General features: G+C 45.7%; 1 protein-coding gene across 2 annotated transcripts in view; it reads right to left on the bottom strand.

Moving 5' to 3' along the window:
• The window catches only part of HPSE2 (heparanase 2 (inactive)), a 564230-nt gene that overhangs the window by 125946 nt on the left and 414136 nt on the right, over positions 1 to 24148 (bottom strand). For both annotated transcript variants that reach the window (XM_073552816.1, XM_073552817.1), the window contains one exon: positions 22029 to 22143. In XM_073552816.1, the coding sequence (XP_073408917.1) occupies positions 22029 to 22143 (115 nt within the window). The remainder of the gene's footprint in view (positions 1 to 22028; positions 22144 to 24148) is intronic.

Here is a 24148-nt window from a genome sequence, read left to right as displayed (position 1 = left end):
CTTCTGAGCCCTGCCATGCACCCAAATATATAGAACTAGATTATGGCCCGATGCTAACGCATCGGGAGGATGCCATAGCATCACACCTCTTGCCATGTTAACCCTCAACACACACACTCCTCTCACCTTTCACCATCTCCACTCACTCTTTCACTCCGCATACGACCCCTTCTCTCACTCCATCTCTCATACTCACGCCGTCATCGCCGCTGCTCCACGATCCCCGACATCTTATTCCGCCGGCGCCATCCTGGATCCAGACGTTGTCCACGCCGGCGACATGTTCTTGCGGCGACGCCATCTTGAGTATCGTGAAATCCCGCGATATTCAAGATGGCGTCGCCGGAAGAACATGTCGCCGGCGTGGACGACGTCGGGATCCAAAATGGCGTCGGCGAAATCTCGCGAGTTCTTGCGGCGATGCCATCTTGAGTATCGTGGGATTTCGCCAATCCAAAATAGCATCGCCGCAGGAACATGTCGCCGGCGTGGATGCGGTCGGGATCCAAAATGGCGTCGGCGAAATCTTGCGAGATTTCGCCGACGCCATTTTGGATCCCAACGTCCTCCACGCCGGCGACATGTTCTTGCGGCGACGCCATCTTGACTATCGCGGGATTTCGCCGATCCAAAATGGCGTCGCCGCAAGAACATGTCGCCGGCGTGGAGGACGTCTGGATCCAGGATGGCGGGGATCGTGGATCAGCGGCGATGACGGCGTGAGTATGAGAGACGGAGTGAGAGAAAGGGTCGTATGTGGAGTGAAAGAGTGAGTGGACGTGAGTGGAGATGGTGAAAGGTGAGAGGAGTGTGTGTGTTGAGGGTTAACATGGAAAGAGGTGTGCGGTGACGTCACCGGTTACAACTGGACGGAAGTTGTTACAACCAGAAGCTGCTTAGGGCATTTATTATTATAGATACACACCAGTGAAAAAAATATAAAATTAAAATAAAAATAATAATAATAAAATAAAAAATTGTGGTACTAAATAATATAAAAATAACCACTGATCAATGACGTGTTAGGCTGGTTTCACATTAGCGCTTTTTAAGCGCACGCACGGCCGGGGGTAGCTCCGCCCCCGAGCCGGCTCTCTTTTGACGGTGCGCCGTGCGCGCCAAAATCAAACTTTTCAGATTTTGGCGCGCACGGCGCACCATCAAAAGTGCGCAGCGCAGGTCAAAGCGCAACTAGCGCACGGCCTGCGCACGATCTGCTCACCCTATGCTAAAGATAGGGTGCGCCGATCGCAGGCGCCGCTGTGCGCTAGGAGGCGGCGCTACAAGCAAGGGGCGGGCACGCCGGGCAGAGAGCCTTAAATTGAATGGCAACACCATTCTAATGAGTATACCAAAAGAAAAGAACCTCTGGACCTAAGATAAATTAATGTACCATAAAACCAACCAAATGAAGGAAGATAAAATACCTTTATTAATACAGGTAAATAAGTAGTAATCTACATAAAAAATGGTTGTGCATACACAATTTAATAAAATATAGACGAAATCTTGGATATATGGAATCACCAAGGTACTAAAATGCATATATTATCAAAGACATATAAAGAAAAGAGCACCGACCAAATTGGGACTAAAAAGACTGTGATTAATACTCAGCAATGTGACTAGTGCAAAAAGTGCATCTATATAAAGTGACAATATTAAATCTCAATGCATATATAAAAAGAAAACATGATGGGATCAAATCACACAATAAAAATATCGATAAATTCAATTATAAAGTGCCAAAGTGCAATTACGCAAAGGTAACAGGGTGTTCAAATAATATAAGCCCCACACATGGACGTGCTGCAATATAATCAATGCAATACAATATAGCAAGTACCTGGAATGGATGAGACACATGCACAACGCAGCCCATTTTTTATGTAGATTACTACTTATTTACCTGTATTAATAAAGGTATTTTATCTACCTCCATATGGTTGGTCTTATGGTACATTAATTTAGCTCAGGTCCAGAGGTTCTTTTCTTTTCATGCACCCAAATAGTAGATTTCCCCCACAGACGGGGTATTGGCATACTCAGGAGAAATTGCACAACATATTTTGTGGTCCATTTTCTCCTGATACCCTTGTGAAAATAAAAAAAATTTGTTCTAAAGTAATTTTTTTGAGAAAAAAGTAAAATGTTCATTTTTTCCTTTCACATTGCTTTAGTTCTTGTAAAGCACCTGAAGGGTTAATAAACTTATTGAATATGGTTTTGCAGACCTTGAGGGGTGCAGTTTTTAGAATGATGTAACTTTTGGGTATTTTCCATTATATTGACCCACTAAACTCACTTCAAATGTGAGGTTGGCCCTAAAAAAAATGGTTTTGTAAATTTTGTTCGAAAAATTAGAAATCGCTGGTCAACTTTTAACCCTTATAACATCCTAACAAAAAAAAATTATGTTTCCAAAATTGTGCTGATGTAAAGTTGACATGTGGGAAATGTTATTTATTAACTATTTTGTGTGACACCACTCTCTGATTTAAGGGTAGAAAAATTAAAAGTTCAAAAATTGCTGAATCGCTAAATTTACAAAATATTTGCCAAATTTCCATTTTTTTCATAAACACGTTATATCGAAGAAATTTTACCACTAACTTGAAGTACAATACATCTCAGAATCAGTAGGATATGTTGAAGCGTTCCAGAGCTATAACTTCATAAAGTGACAGTGGTCAGAATTGTAAAAATTGGCTTTGTCATTAAGTAGCAAATTGGCTCTGTCACTAAGGGATTAAGAGTACCCCAGGGTACAGGGATCTCAGTTCCAGGGACAGTTCGAGGTCCCCCTTCTTAACCGAAGGCCATCACAGTGTGACACTGTAGCATCCCATTTTTTCACTGCTTCCTCTATATTTTCAGCGGGCATTACCCTCTGTACAGTCCTAATTTTCCAATCTGCTGCTTCTATACTTTTATATTACTCCCTGTACCACACAATTTTGTAATTTTGCGTCAGCCATACTTTTAGTGGGCATTAACCCCTGTACCATTCTATTTACCTGTCACAATACATTTTTGGATTCGTGGCAGCACTGGTTCCACTATGATTTAAATGTTGCTTTTTTCCTTTCACACCATCAGGGGTTAATGTCAGTTTCCCTTGCTGGCAACTTTCTGAAACTTCAGAGTTGCTAGGTCAGCTGATGTGGGTGGTGATCACTCCCACCATCCTTTAAATGGTCACCTGATGCATCAGCTGACTGTCGGTGATAGAGTAATCTATATTGACCAAGGCTGAAGTAAGGCTTTCTCTGGCTGCTGTGGTGTATCAGCTGGTTTTGTGAGTTCATGATCCTAGTGCCTCTCGTCTGCTGTGTGGTGCTTTGCAGCAGAGGAAGTTGTAAAGGTAAGTTGTGTTATTATCCTGTCAGTCTCGTGTTTGTCACTGTCCCCTGTTTTTTACTATCTGCAGTGGTGATGCTAGCGCCCTTACCGGCCAGAGCACTAGCCAGGGCAGTGTGACGTGACAACGAGGGACGAGGTTCCTGACGGCGGTGGGGGAAGGACCCACTTAGGGCATTATATATGGGAGTGCATTGTCAGGCTCAGCTTTGAGCAGGAGGTGACCATTCCTCATTTTTCTATCAGTAGAGGCATCCTCACCCCTTTACCATCCCGTTGTGTGTGTTGTGCCATCCGTCGACCGACCCCTCACTGGGTCGTCACATATCATGACATTACCACTCTTCTTTAGCTATACCTTTAGTTGGCATTACTCACTGTAGCATCCTATATCCTATTTTGCTATGCTATTTCATATATAATTTAAGTGATTATTACCTACTATAGGTTCCTAATTTGCCTTTCTGACACATCTGCCATTCTGACACAGCTGCAAATCTTTATTCATTACATAGTGGCATGCATTGAGCACAAGAAAACATAAAAATGATCAATGTAAATCAAAATTAATATCCCATGGAGTTCTGGATTCGGAAGGATACTCAAAATCAAAGTGGAAAATCATATTACAGGCTGATCCAACTTCAGTGGAAATGCCTCAAGGCAAGGAAATGATGCTCAGTTGTGTGTGTGGCCTCCACATGTCTGTTTGACCTCCCGAGTCCCTACGACACCTGGGCATGCTCCTGATGAGTTGGCGGATGTTATTATGAGGAATCTCCTCCCAGACCTGGACTAAAGCATCCGCCAACTCCTGGACAGTCTTTGGTGCAACGTGATGTTTGTGGATGGAGTGAGACATGATGTCCCAGATGGGCTCAATTGGATTCAGGTCTGGGGAATGGGTGAGCTAGTCCATAGCTTCAATGCCTTCATCTTGCAGGAACTGCTGACACACTCCAGCCACATGAGGTCTAGCATTGTCCTGCATTAGGAGGAACCCAGGGCCAACCACACCAGCATATGGTCTCACAAGGGGTCTGAAAATCTCATCTCGGTAACTAATGGCAGTCAGGCTACCTCTGGTGAGCACATGGAGGGCTGTGTGGCCCACCAAAGAAATGCCACCCCATACCATTACTGACCCACCGCCAAACCGGTCATGCTGAAGGATGTTGCAGGAAGCAGATCGCGCTCTACGGCGTCTCCAGACTCTGTCACGTATGTTACATGTGCTCAGTGTGAACCTGCTTTTTTATCTGTGAAGAGCACAGGACGCCAGTGGCGAATTTGCCTGTCCTGGTGTTCTGTAGCAAATGCCAAGCATCCTGCACGGTGTTTGGCTGTGAGCACAACCCCCATCTGTGGACGTCGGCCACTCAGACCATCCTCATGGAGTCGGTTTCTAACCATTTATGCAGACAAAGTGACCTAAACATCAGCCAGAAAGCATTGGTTCTGAGATGTGGTCCCCACCTGCAGAATCACTCCTTTATTGAAGGTGTTTTGATAATTTCCAATAATTTCCACCTGATGTCTATTCCATTTGCACAACAGCATGTGGAATTGATTGTCAATCAGTGTTGCTTCCTAAGTGGACAGTTTGATTTCACAGAAGTATACTTGGAGTTATATTCTGTTGTTTAAGTGGATGGTCAGGTTTATCGGGTTATGCCGGACTGTAGTTCAAAGATCGGTTTACGCATCAGAACTTGACCCTGAACCTGAACTAAATAGTAGTCAATTGGGATCTGAACTTCAGTGGTTTAAAATGGTTGTAATATGGTCATAGTAAGGGCAAGGGTGCTGCAAAAGGAAACTAAATGGTGGTAAGAGCAGGACAACAGCCCTGCAAACAAATGTGGATAGGGAAATTACTTAAAATAACAGAATAAAAAGAATAATAATAATAATAATAATAATCTTGAACTAAGAGGCAGAGGTCCAATTGGAGGAGGACGTGGCTGTGTAGGTGGAAGAGGAGGAGGAGGTAGCCAACAGTGTTTTTTTTTGTTTTTTTTCTTTTTTGGGTGGGGGGGATATTCTGAAAACAGGCTCTGTGGGGACACTCTGCATACAGGCAGTGTAATAATTTGTTGGCCACTCCCTCTCTGTATAAAGGCCATGTCATACTCTGCACTTTTTTGAGGTGAAAAGAATATGGATAGGCAAATTACTTAAAGGGAATCTGTCACCCCTTTTTTGAGATATATAATGATATCATTCAATTGTGTGTCACATAAGGATTCTCTTAGTACTTTTTCATCCCCCTTCAAAAGTGTTTTCCCACTAGCAAAGTAAATTTTAATCTATATATCTTGGAATAATAATTTCCACAATAGGACCTGTTTTAAAAAATGTTCCTGCGCTGAGATAATCTTATAAATGTGTCCGTACTGTGTAATGGCTGGATCTGACCGTGCAGGAAAATGGTCTGATCTTACCACACCTCCTGGGCAGGGGAGGAAACAAAAGAGAATATGAAGACATTACAGCATGGGATCAAAACACAAAACAGTGTTGGCTACCTTCTCCTCCTCTGACTCTTGATTAAAATCATTTTTGTTCATGGGACATCCCTTTTAAAATAACAAAAAATAATTTCAACCAGGAGGAGGAGGTTCAAGTGGAGAAGGAGGTGGACATTGCAATGTAAGGGGAAGAGGTAGCCAACACTTTATTTTTGTAATTTTGGTAGGCTCCAAAACAATGCAAATGGGGATGGCAAATAGAACAAACTGTGGTGGAGTATAACAATGACTGGGTGTGGCTGGTCTACTTCTCTAGTCAACCAAAGGTACAGACAAATCTTCTGGGATCCTCGCCTGGTTAATTTTAATGAATGTGAGATTGCCCACGTTGGGTGTGGACAGGTGGATGAGCCTGTCTGTGACCACACCCCATGTCACGCTAAACGCACGTTCCAACAGTACACTTGCTGTTGGGCAGGCCAGCACCTCCAAGGTGTAAAGGGCAAGATCAGGCCATGTGTCCGAACTGGAGACCCATCACTCAATACTTGAACACGTACTCTTCCACCATGTTGTTGAAATGCTGCCTCATGCTAATGCGGACCGTATCATATGGTGGGGCTGGATGTTGTGGCGTGCTGAGGAAGAGTTGCCACATTTCAGCCATGCTAACCTTCCCTTCTGACGTGCTGCTGGTGTCCCAGCTGTGTTGGTGTCTTCCTCCTCCTCCTCCTCTGCTTTGTTCTTCCACTTAGCCCCAGCTGTCATGTGGGAACACTGTCAGTAGTGCCTCTACCAGCATGCACTTGTATTCTTGCATTTTCCGATGTTGCTCCAGTGACAGAAGTAAGGATGGTACGTTGTCCTTGTAGCAGGGATTCAGCGGGGTGGACACACAGTAATCAGCACTGGTAACAATCCAGGCAACTGGGCGGTCGTTGCGCAGGCACAGCAGCATATATTGGTTCATGTGTGCCAGGCAGCCCAGAGGACACAACAAGCTGTTCTTGGTGGGAGGTGTATCATCTGGGTCTCCTGTATCCCCTCATCCACACTCCAGTGATGCCGGTGAACTATTTTGAGTGCCACCCTGCTGTGAACACGGTTCCCCCTCCACCTCCTCATCCTCCTAAACTGTCCCCTTGTTGGACAGTCGTGTACCTGGCCGCTGTTTGTACAGGAACTCACCGTCCAATCCATGTGTAAACAACTGGCCTGATAATGGCATGAATGGTCCCTGTTTCTCCTGTTCCTCTTCCTCCTGTGCTAGTGTAGGGAAGGTGACCTGACGGATGGACGGACTAGTCAGAGTGAAGAAGGAAAGGTTTGCACAGTGTAGGTAGGTGTCAGTTATTACGGTGTGGAAACAGCTAGGAAAGTGTAGTGGACGTGCAGTACCTTGGGTTGACCATTAGATGGCAGGGAGGAGTGTGAGCAAAGGACTTGACAATAGCTTAGGGCTTTAAAAACCGTTGGTCATGGGGGGCAGAGTTACAGTGACAGGGGACCGGGAGTGCTATAAATACTGAGGGAGGGTTCCAGAAGGCTCCAGTCCCCAGGGGGAGCTCCAGTGACAGGAGGACTGCGACAGTCTGTGCACTGTGAGGAGAATCTAAACCAGGGGGACTGAGGAGAGAGAACATCAGGGGGGTGGTCCTGACAGGAAGAACCGCAGAAGGGACGAGGCACTGGGTGTGACACCGTATTTGACACGACGACTGATCAGTGGAAGCGCTGTTGGTTTACGGGCCTAAGGCGGCCACAGTGACGGACCTGTCAGGAGCGTCGACGAGTGAGGAGGGGACAGTGTGTGCAGACGGCGAGCGTGAATAAACTTGGACCTGTTGCACCCTGAACTTGCCTCCATCTTGTCTCTGTTTCGTCTCTGCGTGGTAAGAAGAGGGACCACCCCCCAGCTCGGCCCACCGACCCTACATTTTGGCGCAGTCGGCAGGATCGCCACCGCTATTACCCCATCTTCTGCGGCAGGCCTGCCTCAAGTAATGGGAAGAGATTTGGACTATTTTGCGTGGAGTGAAAACACCTGTGGATTACAACTGGCTTACCTGTGGATTACAAATTGGGAGCGCTGTGGTGACTCAGTGGTGCTGACAGAAGATCCGGGGCGGTACCAGGTGCTGCGCAAGATGGCGGCATTGCTACAATGCAGGGGAGAGGTCCGAGTGTTTGCAGTCGTGTTGAATGGACTGGGGCCCCCTCCAACGTACCCCCGTGGACAGCAGTATGTGCCCAGAGGCCGACGCTCCCATGTACTGAACCCTGGCAGATGGGTGGAAAGGTCTGCCAACGCCCCACCCAGCAGGAGGAGTGGCACAGAAGAAAAGCTGGGCTGCAGCTGTCTGGCGCCATTCGATTGCTGCCCAACGGACGGTATGAGATGCTGCGGGTGTCGGGGCATCGGCCGCCTAGAGTGGCAATGGCAGCGGGAGATGGAGCTATGCCAGAAGTCACCCTCAGAGCCACGGGTGAGCAGCGGGATACTGAGCTGGGGAGCGGAGCCTGAGCGGAGTCATCGAGAGCGGCCGCCACCAATACCGGCAGAGGACTTCTCAGCGGAACCCCCGAGTCCGGAGGGAAGGCCCGCAGGACAGAGGAGCAAGGAACGGAGGCTGCGGGGGAAACCCCGTTATGATGGGACGGAGGCCGCAGCGCGGGGGAAGGTGAGAGTACCCCCGGCTCTATCAGTGCCTCCGCAAGCGGCCCCCACCATTCTGCTGCAGCACGCAGCCCCCTGCGCACCGAAAGGCCTAGTTACCACGGGCCCCGTGGAGTATGCGGAGCTGAGCGAGGCCCCCGCTCAAGTCCCTGAGCTACCCTGCCCGGAGCTACCAGTGCGGCGCTCATCCGAAGAAGACGCTGCTGCGCTCCCCTTGCCAAGAGTAGCTGCCTTGTTGGAACCGGCCGTCACTCCGGCTCCGCTGGAAGTTTTGGATGCGGCCTACCCTGCGGCCGCGGTTATGCCAGCGTTAGAACCGGCTGTGGCCTGTTTGACAGGCCATGTGACTCCAGCCCTCAAGGACCCGGCTGTCCCCATTTGCCACCTGGCCCCAGCGGCTGCTGGGCCGCAGATATCATCGGCCGCCTCTGCCCCACGCGCTTTTACAGCGAAGTCCCGCCCACCGGACTCTGGGACTGGCACGACACCCTCCGTTTGGGTCGCGGAGACGATCAAACAGAAGAAAGTTCGGGAGCAGGAGGTATGGAGCCTGCTCCACTCAAAGGGGGAGGCTGGCATGGCGGTGCAGAGATCACGGGGACGGCTGGTATACACCAACGTCGACAGGGGGTACGGCTTCATCCGTGACACGACCGACCAGAAGGTATATGTGAATGTGGCCTCCATACGGCATGGTCGGGCGCTTAAGGAAGGGGACTTGATTTCCTACTATAAAGAATACTGCCCCCTGCGGGTATTATGCGGTGGCAGTGCTAGCGGAGCCTGAAGGAAGCGAACCCCCGTAAAGAGGACTTGAATGGACACCCTCAGTATTCCCAGAACTCCACGGCTGTGGGGTCCCTCACTACTGACCGCTAGAAGGCGGATTGAACTGTCAGGAGTTTGCAGCAGCGTTGTGCAGGTTATAAGGACAGTTGCGTTTGGAAAAAAAAAATGTTTTGTTGTTTATCTGATGCAACTATTTTTCTCTCTTTCTTTCTTCTTTCTATGTTCCTTGTATGGAAAGTATACGTAAATATGTTTGCCTGACAGAATGGGGATACGGAAAAGTGGAGGAGTGTCCTGGTCCAAGGAAGGGGGGAGGACGAAAGGGGATCTGCAATGTTATGTTGTATTATGTTGGTTTTAAAATGAGCAAAAGAAAACGAAAAAAAATATAAAAATGGGTACTTGTGCTATTATAAAGTTGTTTAATGTATAATATGCCAAGGTAAAATGCAACAGGTCCGGGTAAGGGAAGGTCTGCGGGACCAAAGGAAAGTGTGAGATCCGGTAGGGATCTAAGAGTTGAGGAGGTCTGGAAGACCGGGACGCTGACCATGACATGTAATTGAAAGAAGGGAAAATGAGCTGGAAGACGTGAGAGAGACAGCCGTCCTAGGTCAGGTCCCCAACACCACGGACACCCCTGAAGGAGGAAGGCGGGCACTGGTAATGATCTGGAAGGTAAGAGACCTCGATCATGGCGTACCGAATAGTGGAAGGTGACAGTAGGGGAGAGTAGGGGAAGGTGCACGCCATAGAGAGAATATGGGTGTACCTAGCCCAATTTGAAAGACGTTGTCATGTTGCGTGCGCGCTGGTGAGTAGCAGTAGGCTGCTCAGAGCATAGTGCTCCCAGTATGGTTCGGCCCCCGCAGATAGTGGGTGTGGCCCAACAGCTGGTCCGACAACAGAGTGTAGGTGTAGCTTCAGAACGACGAAGGCAGGGATGACGATTGTCGAGGACGACAATGGACAAAGGAAGGAAGAGTGTAGGGAAGGTGACCTGACGGATGGACGGACTAGTCAGAGTGAAGAAGGAAAGGTTTGCACAGTGTAGGTAGGTGTCAGTTATTACAGTGGGGAAACAGCTAGGAAAGTGTAGTGGATGTGCAGTACCTTGAGTTGACCATTAGATGGCAGGGAGGAGTGTGAGCAAAGGACTTGACAACAGCTTAGGGCTTTAGAAACCGTTGGTCATGGGGGGCGGAGTTACAGTGACAGGGGACCGGGAGTGCTATAAATACTGAGGGAGGGTTCCAGAAGGTTCCAGTCCCCAGGGGGAGCTCCAGTGACAGGAGGACTGCGACAGTCTGTGCACTGTGAGGAGAATCTAAACCAGGGGGACTGAGGAGAGAGAACGTCAGGGGGTGGTCCTGACAGGAAGAACCGCAGAAGGGACGAGGCACTGGGTGTGAGACACCGTATTTGACACGACGAATGATCAGTGGAAGCGCTGTTGGTTTACGGGCCTAAGGCGGCCACAGTGACGGACCTGTCAGGAGCGTCGATGAGTGAGGAGGGGACGGTGTGTGCAGACATGTCCCTAGTGTAAAGTACGGTGTGAGAAGCGGCTCTGGAAACGGAGGGCCGTGAGTTGAGGAAAGTACAGTGTGCTTTTGAGGCCGTCAGGCGGACAGCGAGCGTGAATAAACTTGGACCTGTTGCACCCTGAACTTGCCTCCATCTTGTCTCTGTTTCGTCTCTGCGCGGTAAGAAGAGGGACCACCCCCCAGCTCGGCCCACCGACCCTACACTACCACCTCATCCATCATTGCCTGAAGTGTTTTAAAGCAAGCATAGAAGTGTTATTGTAAGTGGTTTGGGTGATGAAGTGGTTATGTTCCGCAGAGTGACTCACCCATGTCTGCTGCAGCTGAACTTCCACTATTGCTTGCTGCTGCTCGCACAGTCTCTCCAGCATATGCAAGGTGGAGTTCCACCTTGTGGATATGTTGCATATGAGGCGGTGAGCGGGAAGGTAGAAGTGACACTGCAGAGCAGACTGACGAGCTGTAGGGTGAGAATACACAATGCGCACACGAAGGGCCACACTTTTAGCAGCAGCAGCTCTGACATACCGGGGTAATTTTTAAGGAAGCTCTATGCACAAAATTCAGTACATGCACAGTGCAAATCTGATTTTGTCCACAGCATGTGTGCAGGGCAAGGATTGATAGCCTGGAAAATGTCTAGTAGGTGAGAACCACGTACTGTGGGACAGTCACTGCCATCAGTTTTATAAAACTATTAGTCTCCGCCAGCCAAAATGGCAGTATTTCAAAGTCCAGGAACTTTAAAAATCCTGTCATTCAGGACCATGGCTCATGGGTGGGGAGGGGCGTACTTTCTCGTTGTCTCCAGTGTTTGGGGAATGGACAGCTGAACGCTTCCATGGGATGTGTGGAGATGCTCAGTGACACACTGCTGGTTATGGTGGAGTTGTCACATCCTCTCTTTGCGGTGAGTCAGGTTGCCGTGTTGAGCGGGAGGAAGAGGCTGAAACTGCAGCAGAGGAGGGAGAAAGAGGCACCTCACACTTTTCCTGTATTTTTCTAGTGTGTACTCCACTGCAGCTCGTGCTTTGAATTCAGATGTCTCGTCATGCAGTTTCATAACATTTATGCCTAGCTTCAGTCTCTGACGACACAGCATGCAAACCAACTGTCCCTTGCCAGGGGGCTCTTTTGAGCTGGCTTTGGTGTGCTCAGTTCATCAGCACGGTAGCCAGTAATAGCCGACGTACTGGCTAGGAGCCAGCCGATGTGCTTTTGTTCCCTGCTCCCTCTTTGCTGTGCAGCTGGGGCAGCTTGGCCACCTCTGAACTGGCCATGTCACTCAGATAGCTTTGACTCCATGTGGGGTCTAAGACCTCATCATCCCCCACATCATCTTCCACCCACTCCTCACCCTTGCCTTCCTTGTCAGTCGACACACTGCAGAAAGATGAAGCCATTTGCACCTGTGTTTCGTCATCATCAAAGATGTGCTTCTGTGGCCCACTGACCGTGTACACTAACCCTCCCACATACTCATCCTTCAACTAAACAAGTGGTTGGGCATCAGTGCACTCAAACTCTTCCAATTTTGGGGCAGGGCCAGTTGGATGGGCCATGAAACCACAGCCAGAAAAGTCTTCAAAAAGCAGAAGTGACTACTGCATGACTTGGGGCTCAGACTGCTAGGCTGGTTTGCAAGGGGGTGAGGTAGAAGCCAGATGACCATGGTCCGCAGGTGCCAACTCTGCGCTTTCAGCAGGGTACTGTGTGGAAGATAATGTGAAGGAATGGGAGGCACAGTCAGTCATCCATACTAAAATTGACTCAAAATGTTCTGGCCTCACCACTGGTGCAGCGGTACTTAGCCTTACGACATGATGCAGAATGTCCTGTCACCTGCATGCACCATAGAAAGGTGTTTAATTTGAGCATGTAGTAGGCACAGAAGACCATGTCCTCTCCGTGAAACAGCTATTCCACCACCAGCAACACCATGGCCACAGCCATGTACCCAATTTACTGCTATCCTTTTTTTAAGTGTTTTTTAGGCACAGTAATTCCACAGATACCGGTGCAGAGAAAACAAAGTGGTTTTTAGGCACAGTACTCCCACAGACACAGGTGCAGAGTAAAAAAAAAAGTGGTTTTAGGCACATTTTTCCTACAGACACTGGTGCAGAGTAAATAAAATGTTTTTTTGTCTTAATATTTCCACAGACACAGGTGCAGAGTAAATAAAGTGTTTTTTTTTCATGTTAGCATTCCCACAGGCACAGATGCGAGTAAAAAAATGTTTTTAGGCACAGAACTCCCACAGACACAGACCCAGAAGAGTAAAGAAAGTGTTTTTAGGCACAATATTATCACAAATACAGCTGTAGAGTAAAAAAAAGTTTTTTTAGGCCCAGTACTCCCACAGACACTGGTGCAGAGTAAATAAAATGGTTTTTAGGCGCAGTACTCCCACAGACATAGGTGTAGAGTAAAACGGTGGATTTTAGGCACAGTACTCCCAGAAACATGGCTGCAGAGTAAAAAAAAAGTGATTTTAAGACACAGTACTACCAAAGACACTGTTGAAGAGTAAATAAAGTGGTTCTTCAGCACAGTACTGTCACAAACATATGTATAGAATAAATAAAGTGCTTTTTACACACTGTACTCCCACAGACACAGCTGAACAGTAAATAAATAGGTTTTTAGGAACAGTACTCCCGAAAACACGATTGTAGAGTATATAAAGTGGATTTTAGGCACAGTACTCCAACAGACACAGGTGCACAGGAAAAAGGTGTTTTTTAGGTAGCATAATATCACAGGCATAGCTGCAGAATAAAAAAAAAAGTGTTTTTAAGCCACAGTACTCCCATTGTCACAGGTGCCAAGTAAATAAAGTGTTTTTAGGCATAATATTCCCATAGATACCGGTGAAGAGAAAAAAAGTGTTTTTAGGCATAGTACTCCCACAGACTCAGGTGAAAAGTCAATAAAATGATACAAAAGTGGTGTTTAGGCATAATACTCCCACAGACATAGGATCTGAGTAAAAAAGTGTTTTTAGACACAGTACACAAACATGACTGCAGAGTAAATAAAATGGGTTTTAGGCACAGTACCCCCACAGACACGAGTACAGAGTAAATAAACTGTTTTTAGGCACAGTACTCCCACAGACACAGGTGCATAGTAAAAAAGTGTTTTTTAGGTACAGTACTCCTACAAACATGACTGCAGAGTAAATAAAATGGATTTTAGGCACAGTGCCCCCACAGACATAGATACAGAGTAAATAAACAGTTGTTTAGGCACAGTACTCCCACAAACACAGGTGCGTAGAAAAAAAGTGGTATTGTAGGCATAGCATTCTCACTGACACAACTGCAGAGCTAAAAAGTGTTTTTTATTTATTTTTTAGGCACAGTACTCCCACAGAGACAGGTGCAGAGTAAATATAGTGCTTTTTTTCAGGCACAGTACTCCCACAGACACTGCTGCAGAGTGAAAAAAGTATTTTTTAAGCCTAGTACTCCCACATACATGACTGCACAGTAAAAGAAGCTGGTTTTAGGCACAGTACTATCACATACACAGGTGTTGAGTAAATACAGTGTATTTTGGGCACAGTACAGGTACAAATTAAATAAAGTGATTTTTAGTCAAAAAAACACCCCCAGATACAGTTTCAGAGTAAAACAAATGTTTTTTAGACTTAATGTTTTCACAGATTCAGGTGCATAGTAAACAAACAGTTTTTTGGCACATTGTTCCCACAGACACAGGTGCAGCGTAAATAAAGTGGTTTTTAGGCACATTATTACCACAGAAATGGCTGCAGAGTATAAAAAGTGTTTTTTAGCTACAGTACTCTCACAGACATAGGAGCAGAGTAAATAAAGTGTTTGTTAGGCACAGTACTCCTACAGCCACAGCTACAGAGTAAAAATAGTGGCTTAAAGGCACAGGCATGGCTGCAGAGTAAAAAAAAAGGAAATTTAAGGCACAGTACTACAGCCACAGCTACAGAGAAAAATAGTGGCTTAAAGGCACAGGCATGGCTGCAGAGTAAAAAAAAGTACATTTAAGGCACAGTACTCCTACAGACACAAGTGCAGACTACACACTAAGGCGTTTTGGCACAGCACTGCCACAGACATTGGTGCAGAGTACACACAGAGGCTTTTGGCACAGTACTCCTATAAAGACGCTTGCGGAGTACACACAAAGAACCTAAAACTGTTCCTCACTCAAGATGTGTCCTGTGTCAGGAACACCGCACTACTGTCGCTCACTGAGCCAGTGCGCATGTCCTGAGCACAAAAAAACGTGCTCAAAGATACCTGTGGAGCAGGGCAGCAGCGGTGACAATGTGTGCTTCAAACTATCAGGACCTGAAGCATGTGACTGCTGGGGGCGTGGCCTAAGCTCCACAGAGCTAGGAGCTGCAGGGAAACTCCTAGAAAGGTAACTACGGGACAAGTTACCAAGGGGCATAGACAGGGATGGAAACCAGATCAAGCCAGGGTCAATGCATGAGATAGCAGGACAGTACCAAAGGGTTAGACAGAGTGGATAGTCAGGACGTAGCAATAGATCAGAAAACCAGAACGGGCAATAGACGGTACAATAGGGGCAAACGGTAGCGGAGTAACAATAGCCAAGTCAGAAGGTCAGAACCAGAGAAGACAATAGTACCTAAAACGTGAGATGGAGTTCAGAGTGAGGGGACAGGCCGGGTCATACACGGGAATCAAACAAGCAATGCAGTACACGCACACCAGGGGGGTCGGTCAGACACACAGCCAGAATAACAGTATAGCTGACAGAGAATGCTAGTCTGGAGTGAGTATAAATACCCCTCCCAGATCGAAAGAGAGGCCGGCAAAAGTTAACCCTGTGAGAACAGGACATTAACCATGTCCTAACCATGACATCCTGTTCCTATGATGCAGCATTTATACAGGCTGGGTCACGTGGTGCACCATCCAATCACAGCCCTGCCAATACTTGGTATGACTGTGATGGCTCTGAAAATGCCCGCAGCCTAAAAGGCTTTCAACAATTTTTATTCAGCAACGAACCCTAAGGGTATGTTTCCACGGTCAGTTTTGGCAGCGCTTTGGACGCAGCACATGTCCGCTCTGTCCAAAGCACTGCCGGCTTTTGTATGCGCTGTGATTCTGCATGTGTTTGTTCCTATACATTGTATGGTTGACTTTATCTTGCGGGAGATGGAGCGTCTCTGCAAGATAAATTGACATGCTGCTGTCTAGAAAGACGCGCCACATGTCTGATTACGCAGGGAAGCCGGAGGCATCCCTGCACGCATAGTGGACATGGGATTTCATAAAATCCCCTCCACTATGCTGTAACATCTGGCCGCTGCAGATCCGATGCTGCGGCTGTACACAGCGTCCAATCCGCAGCGTTTACTGACCACGGAAACATACCCTAATGGTAAAACGGGCTTCTGGTAAAAAGTACAAGTTCGGTACTGGACACTAGGTGTCTGGTACGAACCCCAAACTTTACAGTTCGGGTTCGCTCATCCCTATTTATAAGCAATAAGCGGTATGTGTATAAGTTAGCTCCAGTGGTGGCTACAGCCACCCAGGATTTTATCATTGAAAGAGAAACTGGCATCAGAAACTGATTATTTTTAAAAAAAGTTTTCATATTTAACATCTCTTGTATGAAGTTTTGGTCAATATGTTAATATTTTCCATATCTTACCGTATATACTTGAATATAAGCCGAGATTTTCAGCCCCTTTTTTGGGCTGAAAGTCCCCCTCTCGGCTTATATTCGAGTCATATTGGAGGGGGAGGGGGGGCGGGGGTGTCAGGTCATACTTACCCCTCCTGGCACGGTCTCTGCAGCCCCCAGCTTCTCCGCGATCTCCCTTCCTTCAGCGGTCACATGGTACCGCTCATTACACTCATGAATATGCGCATATTCATGAGGTGTAATGAGCAGTACCACGTGACCGCTGAAGGCGGGAAGGGAGAGCAGGGAGAAGCTGGGGGCTGCAGAGACCGTGCCAGGACCGGTAAGTATAGCGATCCTCACCTGTCCGGGTCCATCGCTGCTTGCTGCTGTCTGGCACATCATCTGTCTGCCACGCCCCCTGCAGTCTGAACGTCACTGACAGATGACATGCCAGACAGCAGCAAGCAGTGGCACCTGGCCCCAGCGACGGAGAGGTGAGTATGTCATTTTTTTATTTTTAAATGCAGCAGCGGCAGCAGCAGCACATGGGGGCATAATGTATGGAGCATCTTATGGGGGCAGCATATAGGGGTATAATCTAAGGAGCATCTTATGGGGCAGCATATAGGGGTATAATCTATGGAGCATCTTATAGGGGCAGCATATAGGGGAATAATCTATGGAGCATCTTATAGGGGCAGCATATAGGGCAGGGGTCTCGAACTCAATTTACCCGGGGGCCGCTGAAGGTAGAATCTTGGTGAGGCTGGGCCGCATCAGGTTTTCCACAAGAAAAGCTCTTACAAAAACATTCCAATGTTATCAAATATCTTTATTTTTTCATCTTATTTTGTGCTAAAAAATAATAAATTAACAAAATCATAAGAAAAAAATAAATCAGTAATAAATAAAATGAAAATGATAATACAGCAGATATAGAAGACTGACGAAACCACATACAGTTGCTGACTAGAGAAATGTAATTATTATTCAGATTCAGATGTCTGTATTTACAGTTCTTTAACATTTAACTTTCTGAACATGAATGGAACATTGAACATAAACTGTTTTGAATATGGCTTCTTCTGCCTATTTCTTGCTGCTAGAGATCTGGCAGCGCTTACTCTCGCATAGCCGAGCCACATTTGGCTTAAGGGAGGAAGCTGTTGAGACCCTCAGTAGGGCTTGAAGATGCTCATCAGTAAGTCTGGACCTGTACTTGGACTTATTGAAGTTCAAGGTAGAGAAGAGCTTTTCGCACAAGTATATGCTCCCAAAAAGACACATGGGCCGCTTGAACATTCGAGAAAGCTCAGGGAAGCTGGGGGGCAATTCTCTCAAAAATTTCCCGAGCTTGTCTGCTTTTCCACTCACCTCCCTGAACTTGGCTTTAAGTTCAGAGTTGCACTGCAGGTCATTGAGCTCCATTTGAAGAACAGGAGGGGCATCTTGCACATCATAGGAGAAGGGGTCTGCAAAAATTTGAAATGTGGCTCTGTGTGTCTTGAAGTCTGCAAATCTGTGATCAAATTCCTCCTGTAGCTTCAAAATGACATCCATATACTCCTCACCACTGAATGGTGTGACTGCTTCCATGAGTGCCTTGCATGATGGGAAATGGTAACGTTTGTCTGAGAAAGCTGGGCTTTCCATAACATAAGTTTTGTAGAGAATGCTCTCACGTTGTCATAGGCAGCACTGACAAGTTGCCCCTGGCCTTGTAACTTCTTGTTCAGTACATTAAACTCATGTGTGATATCAACAAAAAATGCTAAGTCCATGAGCCATTTTGGATCACTTAGCACAGGAACAGCAGCCCCATCTTTCTCCATGAAGGCTTTCACTTACGCTCTCAACTCAAAAAAGTATGTTTCCCCTGCTGAGCCAACATACCTCGGTGAAGTAGAGCACATCCCCATATTCTGACTCCATTTCCTCTAAAAAAAAAGCACAAAACCTTCTGTGGTTTAAGCCCCTGGATCTGATTTGGTTGATGCATTTCGCAACGAAAGACACCACATTGTCAAACTTCAGGCATTTGCTGCAAAGGGCCTGCTGATGGATAATGCAGAGCAATGACCTCCTCCACACCTTCCTCTTCCAGTTTTTTTTTTAACAAGTGCCACCAGTCCATTTTTCCTCTCTGTCATTGATGGCGCTCCATCAGTTGTTATTCCAACAAACCTCCTCCAAGGTAAACCGGCATTCTCAAAGGCATCACACAGCTGGTGAAATATCTCCTGAGCAGTGGTCTGGCCATGCATTGGAATCACTGTGAGCAACTCCTCTATGACTTCACAATGGTCATCAACACCATGGACATAGATTGCGAGCTGGGCAGTGTCGGTGGTGTCTGTGGTCTTATCAAGAGCGACTGAGTATACACTGAAACGTTTTGCTTTCTCACACAGTTGATCATACATGTCATTTGACAGGTCAGAAATGCGCTCTGCTACGGTGTTGGCAGAAAGGCTGATTTTGCTAAACTGACCTTTCTTTTCTGGACAGACAATACTCGCCGCCTGTAATATGCACTTTTTTACAAATTCACCTTCTTTGAATGGCTTTCCTGCTTTAGCAATCATCTCATTAACCACGTAGCTAGCTTCGACTGCTGTATCATTCTCTTTGGTTGCTTTCTTAAAGAAATCTTGTTGCCTCAGTAGATATCGTTTAAGATTAGCAACCCAGTTGGCTCTTTCATCTCCCTGGTATTTTCCATACTCCTCAGCATGTCTAGTTATGTAGTGATGTTTCAAATTGTATTCTTTGTGCACTGCAACTTTCTCTGTGCAAATATTCCTGAAATTGTCTGTGCTCATCACCAACCTCTCTCTTCATTGCAGGCTTTGAAAAAGACATGTTTGGGGCTATGTAATAGATAATTCCACTTGGTGTCACTTTTTCAGTGTTAGCCAATGCGGCTTTTCAGCTTTTTTTTCTGTCCCGCTGAGCAGCAATTTCCGCGGCCACCTCCGCTTCTGAGCGGAAGTTGCGCAAGTTCGCAATAAGGCCTGCTGATGTCCCGTCTCCGAGAGCTATATACTGCACCACCCCACCGCTCATTCTGAACCCGGCGCACCTGAGTCTGTAGTGCGGTCCGGTCCGGTCCCTGCTCGGCTGCTCCTGCTGCATGTGTTGTGAGTGTGACTCATACACCTTGTCTGCTGACAGAAGGCTGCTGTGTCTGTCTAGCCATCATCATACTCACCTCCCCCTGCTGCAGCTCCGATGGTCCAGCACCGACATCTGCTTCCTGTATGAGTGAGCTCACACGTCACGTGGTACTGCTCATTAAGCTCATGAATATGGGCGCCATGCCTATGAGACTGGAGTGGCATCCATAGTCATGACCTTAATGAGTGGTACTACGTGTGACTGGGATTTCACATGCGAGACTCGGCCGTGTTTCTTGCATGTGTGATCCTGGCCAAGGTGAGGGTCGCAAACTATTGTGCCGAGAGCCCATGAGGTGAGGGCCGCAAACTATTGTCCAGAGGGCCACAGTTGGCCTGCGGGCCGCGAGTTTGAGACCCCTGATATAGGGGAATAATCTATGGAGCATCTTATAGGGGCAGCATATGGAGAATAATCTATGGAGCATCTTATAGGGGCAGCATATGGGGGAATAATCTATGGAGCATCTTATAGGGGCAGCATATGGGGGAATAATCTATGGAGCATCTTATGGGGGCAGCATATGGGGAATAGTCTATGGAGCATCTTAAAGGGGCAGTGTTACAGAACCCCCCAGCACAAAGAATAGGAGATGTATGCCCTTAATGCAGCAACCGACTGGCTGCGACCCCCTGGGCAGAGGTAAACAAGATATCTCACTTCTGACCTCCCCCCACTTTTGTAAATCCCACGGCTATTGTAATCTATTGTAATGTACATCTTGCGTGTTAATTGGAGCCTGTTATCTACTGGCACGACACACATTGATTGTCCTGCCCTCTGTATGTATATATATTCTGAGACCGATGATTAAATTGTTGTCACACTGGAAATACATGGAGCAGCAGTGATCTTTTATATGTTCCCATGTTACAAAGCCTTTTGAACCAGCGTCCTTCATTCAGAAGTGAGGAAAAGCAGAGTCAACCTCCTGAGAAATAGGGTGGTAATGTAAGAGGTATTACAGCACAGAATACCCCGTTACAGGCAGCATATAGGGGCATAATCTATGGAGCATCTTATGTGGGCAGCATATTGGGGCATGATCTATGGAGCATCTTATGGGGGCAGCATATGGGGGCATAATCTATGGAGCATCTTATGGGGGCTGCATATGGGGCCTATTCTATGGAGCATCTTATGGGGCCATAACCTTTATGGAGCAGCATATGGGGCATATTATTCTAGGGAGCATATTATGGGGCCATTATTAACCTTTGCGCAGCATTATATGGGGTGTATTTTGTATGGAGCATCTTATGGGGCCATCATGAACTGTATGGAGCATTATATTTGGCTCCTGATTCAATATGGATATTCAAAAACATTTAACCTACTGATGTCTCAATTAATTTTACTTTTATTGGTATCTATTTTTATTTTTTAAACTTACAAGTAGCTGCTGCATTTTCCACCCTAGGCTTATACTCGAGTCAATAAGTTTTGCCAGTTTTTTGTGGCAAAATTAGGGGGGTCGGCTTATACTCGGGTCGGCTTATACTCGAGTATATACTGTAATTTATACTGAAAAAAAACCTTACATTTTACAGGTTTCACACTGATGATACACCTCATGATAGCCTGAAAAGAGGCAATTCTGCCTTTTCAATCATTTTTTCTTTATGGGCATTTACCATGTTAATTAGTCATATATTTTATTAGATCAGGATTTTATGGACACAGCAATATAAAAAAAAGCTGTTTTTTTTTGCTAGTTTCTCATTTTAAAATGGGAAAAGTAGATGATTCAAACTTTAAAATTTTCCCCTTTTTTAGTGTTTTCAAAAAACATTTTTAATTACTTTTTACTTTATTTTTGACTCCCCCTAAGACATTTGCTCTATTCACTGCAATACTTTTGCAGCATATAGTAAAAATAACGATTGTCTGCGATACCTACCAGCCTGTAGCCGGTCTTGACTTCAGTGCTGTAGAAAACCACAGAGACCAGGGTAGCACTGGAGAGCGGCTGCTGGACCCAGGAAGGGTATGTAATTCTCAATTTGGTTTTCTTGAGAGCAGTTGCAGCCTATGGAAAACGTTTTCTGCCAAGGGACAACCCCTTTAACCATTGAACATAAAGAAGTACAATCGTGGGCAATGTAGAAGTCAGACTACAAGGTATCAGCGTATAAATATCTCACCGCCACTGGCTAAATCCACCCACAGATTTGACGGTAATACGATAGATCCAAACTACAAGTACTGAAAACAGTCTGATAATAATTTTCATTATGCCCATAGCATCAAAAGCTACAAGTTTCCCTGGACAGGATACAATTGTATGACCTTACTATCTAAAGAGATACATGTAATCAAATCATCATTTCATCATTACTATTATTATAGCCTTACCGGCAGTGGATTAAAGTTTTGATCCACCAGATGGTTGTATCCATGATCAAAGAATGAATGACGGATCACAACATCGACTCCTTGATTGGCCGACATTCCTAATGTATTTAACCACCTAAATCAGGACAAACAGAAAAACAAAACTCAGTGGAACACAATGTATCATCACACCCGTACTACGACCTTATATGTTGTGCCAAGGGGCTTTAAAAAGATGACAATATGTGACAAACAGCGTGCACCCATAATCTACTAGCTTTAAAGGGAACCTGTCACCGGGTTTTCCCAATATAAACTAAAGCCACTGCTTTTTATACCTCTTTTACCGCAGTCCAGCAATGGAACTTTCTTGGAATTTCCAAAGAATACATTTTGTAATTTCACCATACAGCACGGTCTGGTCCATTGGTCATCACTGGTCTTTGCTTGGCGCCTTCACTATCCCCACAATCGCTGTCCAGCCTTGATTGATAGATTAGCAAAACACAGTTGCCATGTGGCAACAATGATGTACTATTCCACAAGCATATATATATTTAAATAGAAAAAGCTTTATTGATTAAAATACATACAAAAGAACAGTGAAAACAGATCAATATATGGGTTGGTATGGGGGACGGATGGAAAAAATTGTGCCAAGAATGCTGCTGTTTGGATAAAAAATGACCGCACAACTACCTGGAGCCCAGAGGGGGAGCTATAGCGCAAGTGCAAGAAATAGCAACTTAAATAGCTTATTTATATCATGGCGCTAATGAACCAGGTATATATATCTAGGAACAATGTCCCAGAGCCACCAGTGGACACATAATGCAAGTGCAAAAAGATAGCAACTTAGATAGTTTATTCATAACATGGAACCAATGAATCAGGTATATATATCTAGGAACAATGTCCCAGAGCCACCAGTGAACACATAATGTGTAATTGTATTTCTAATACCATTAGTCTATTACATGGATGAGAATGACAGGCTCCGGCTTCCTAATGGAGTCCAGGGGGATGTGCAGGCCGACCCCGACGCGCGTTTTGGCAGTGCCTTTCTCAAGGGGCATGCAGAACATAGAGAACACTACAGGGAATAGAAGAGGACCCGACCAATGACAATTTTTGGATCGGACCACATCGTATGGAGAAATTATAAAAGGTTTTTTTTTGCAGCATGTAGATGGGATTTTGAGGCTTATATACAGTTTGCTGGAGCACAGTAACAGAGGCATTAAAGGTGGTGGTTTTAGTTTATATTAGAGAAACCTGGTGATGGGTTTCTCTTTAAAATGCATTAATATATCCAAAATAAGATAGATGATAGAAAGATAGATAGATAGATAGATAGATAGATAGATAGATAGATATGTAAAAAAAAATGGAGACAGCACAATGCACTTGACAAAGGCTCAGTGTGAGCCGAAACGTCGTCCAGACATGTGGGTCTGAATAAATCCTTCACTTTTTCAACACACAGAATATGGAGTGCTGCCTTCATTTTTGAACTTCTACTTAACTTTGGGCAAGTATTGGACTTTTTGCCAGGGGGGGGGGCTTTGCACCCGAAGATAATTATTGTGCTGTTCCATTTTTTCCCGCTTAGATAGATAGATACAGTGAAAAAATGAAAATGCAGCAAAAAAATAAGAAAAAAAGTGGGTGCACACTCCTAGGCATATACCAAACCTTTAAAGTATCCATCAAAAATTGAAAGCAGCACGCCTTAGAATGGGCACATAGCCCGATGGGCTGAATAAAACATCATCATATTGAACTTTCTAAGGCGTGCTACTTTCAATTTTTGATGGATAGATAGATAGATAGATATGTAAAAAAAAAATGGAGACAGCACAATGCTACAATGTATCAATTTAGAAAAATATAATACATTTAATGGCATGTAGTGATGACCTTTTGGTCCATATGAAGACCTTTCTCAAGCCTCTATCTAGATAAATATATAATAGATAGATAATATATAGAAAGAAAGATAGATAGATAGATAGATAGATAGATAGATAGATAGATAGAAAACTATAGAAAATCTAAAAAATATTGCAGAGGCATCATTGTAATAGCCAAAAAGAGGATGCAAATTCCAGGACCTTTGAGAAAAATCCTCAAAATAGCAA

The sequence above is a fragment of the Dendrobates tinctorius genome, unplaced genomic scaffold (assembly GCF_039654945.1).
Source record: "Dendrobates tinctorius isolate UK_male_01 unplaced genomic scaffold, ASM3965494v1 ptg000196l, whole genome shotgun sequence".
In the NCBI taxonomy this organism is placed as follows: domain Eukaryota; kingdom Metazoa; phylum Chordata; class Amphibia; order Anura; family Dendrobatidae; genus Dendrobates; species Dendrobates tinctorius.
Note: the sequence above shows the minus strand (reverse complement) of the source record. Positions and strands in the feature narration are given on the sequence as shown.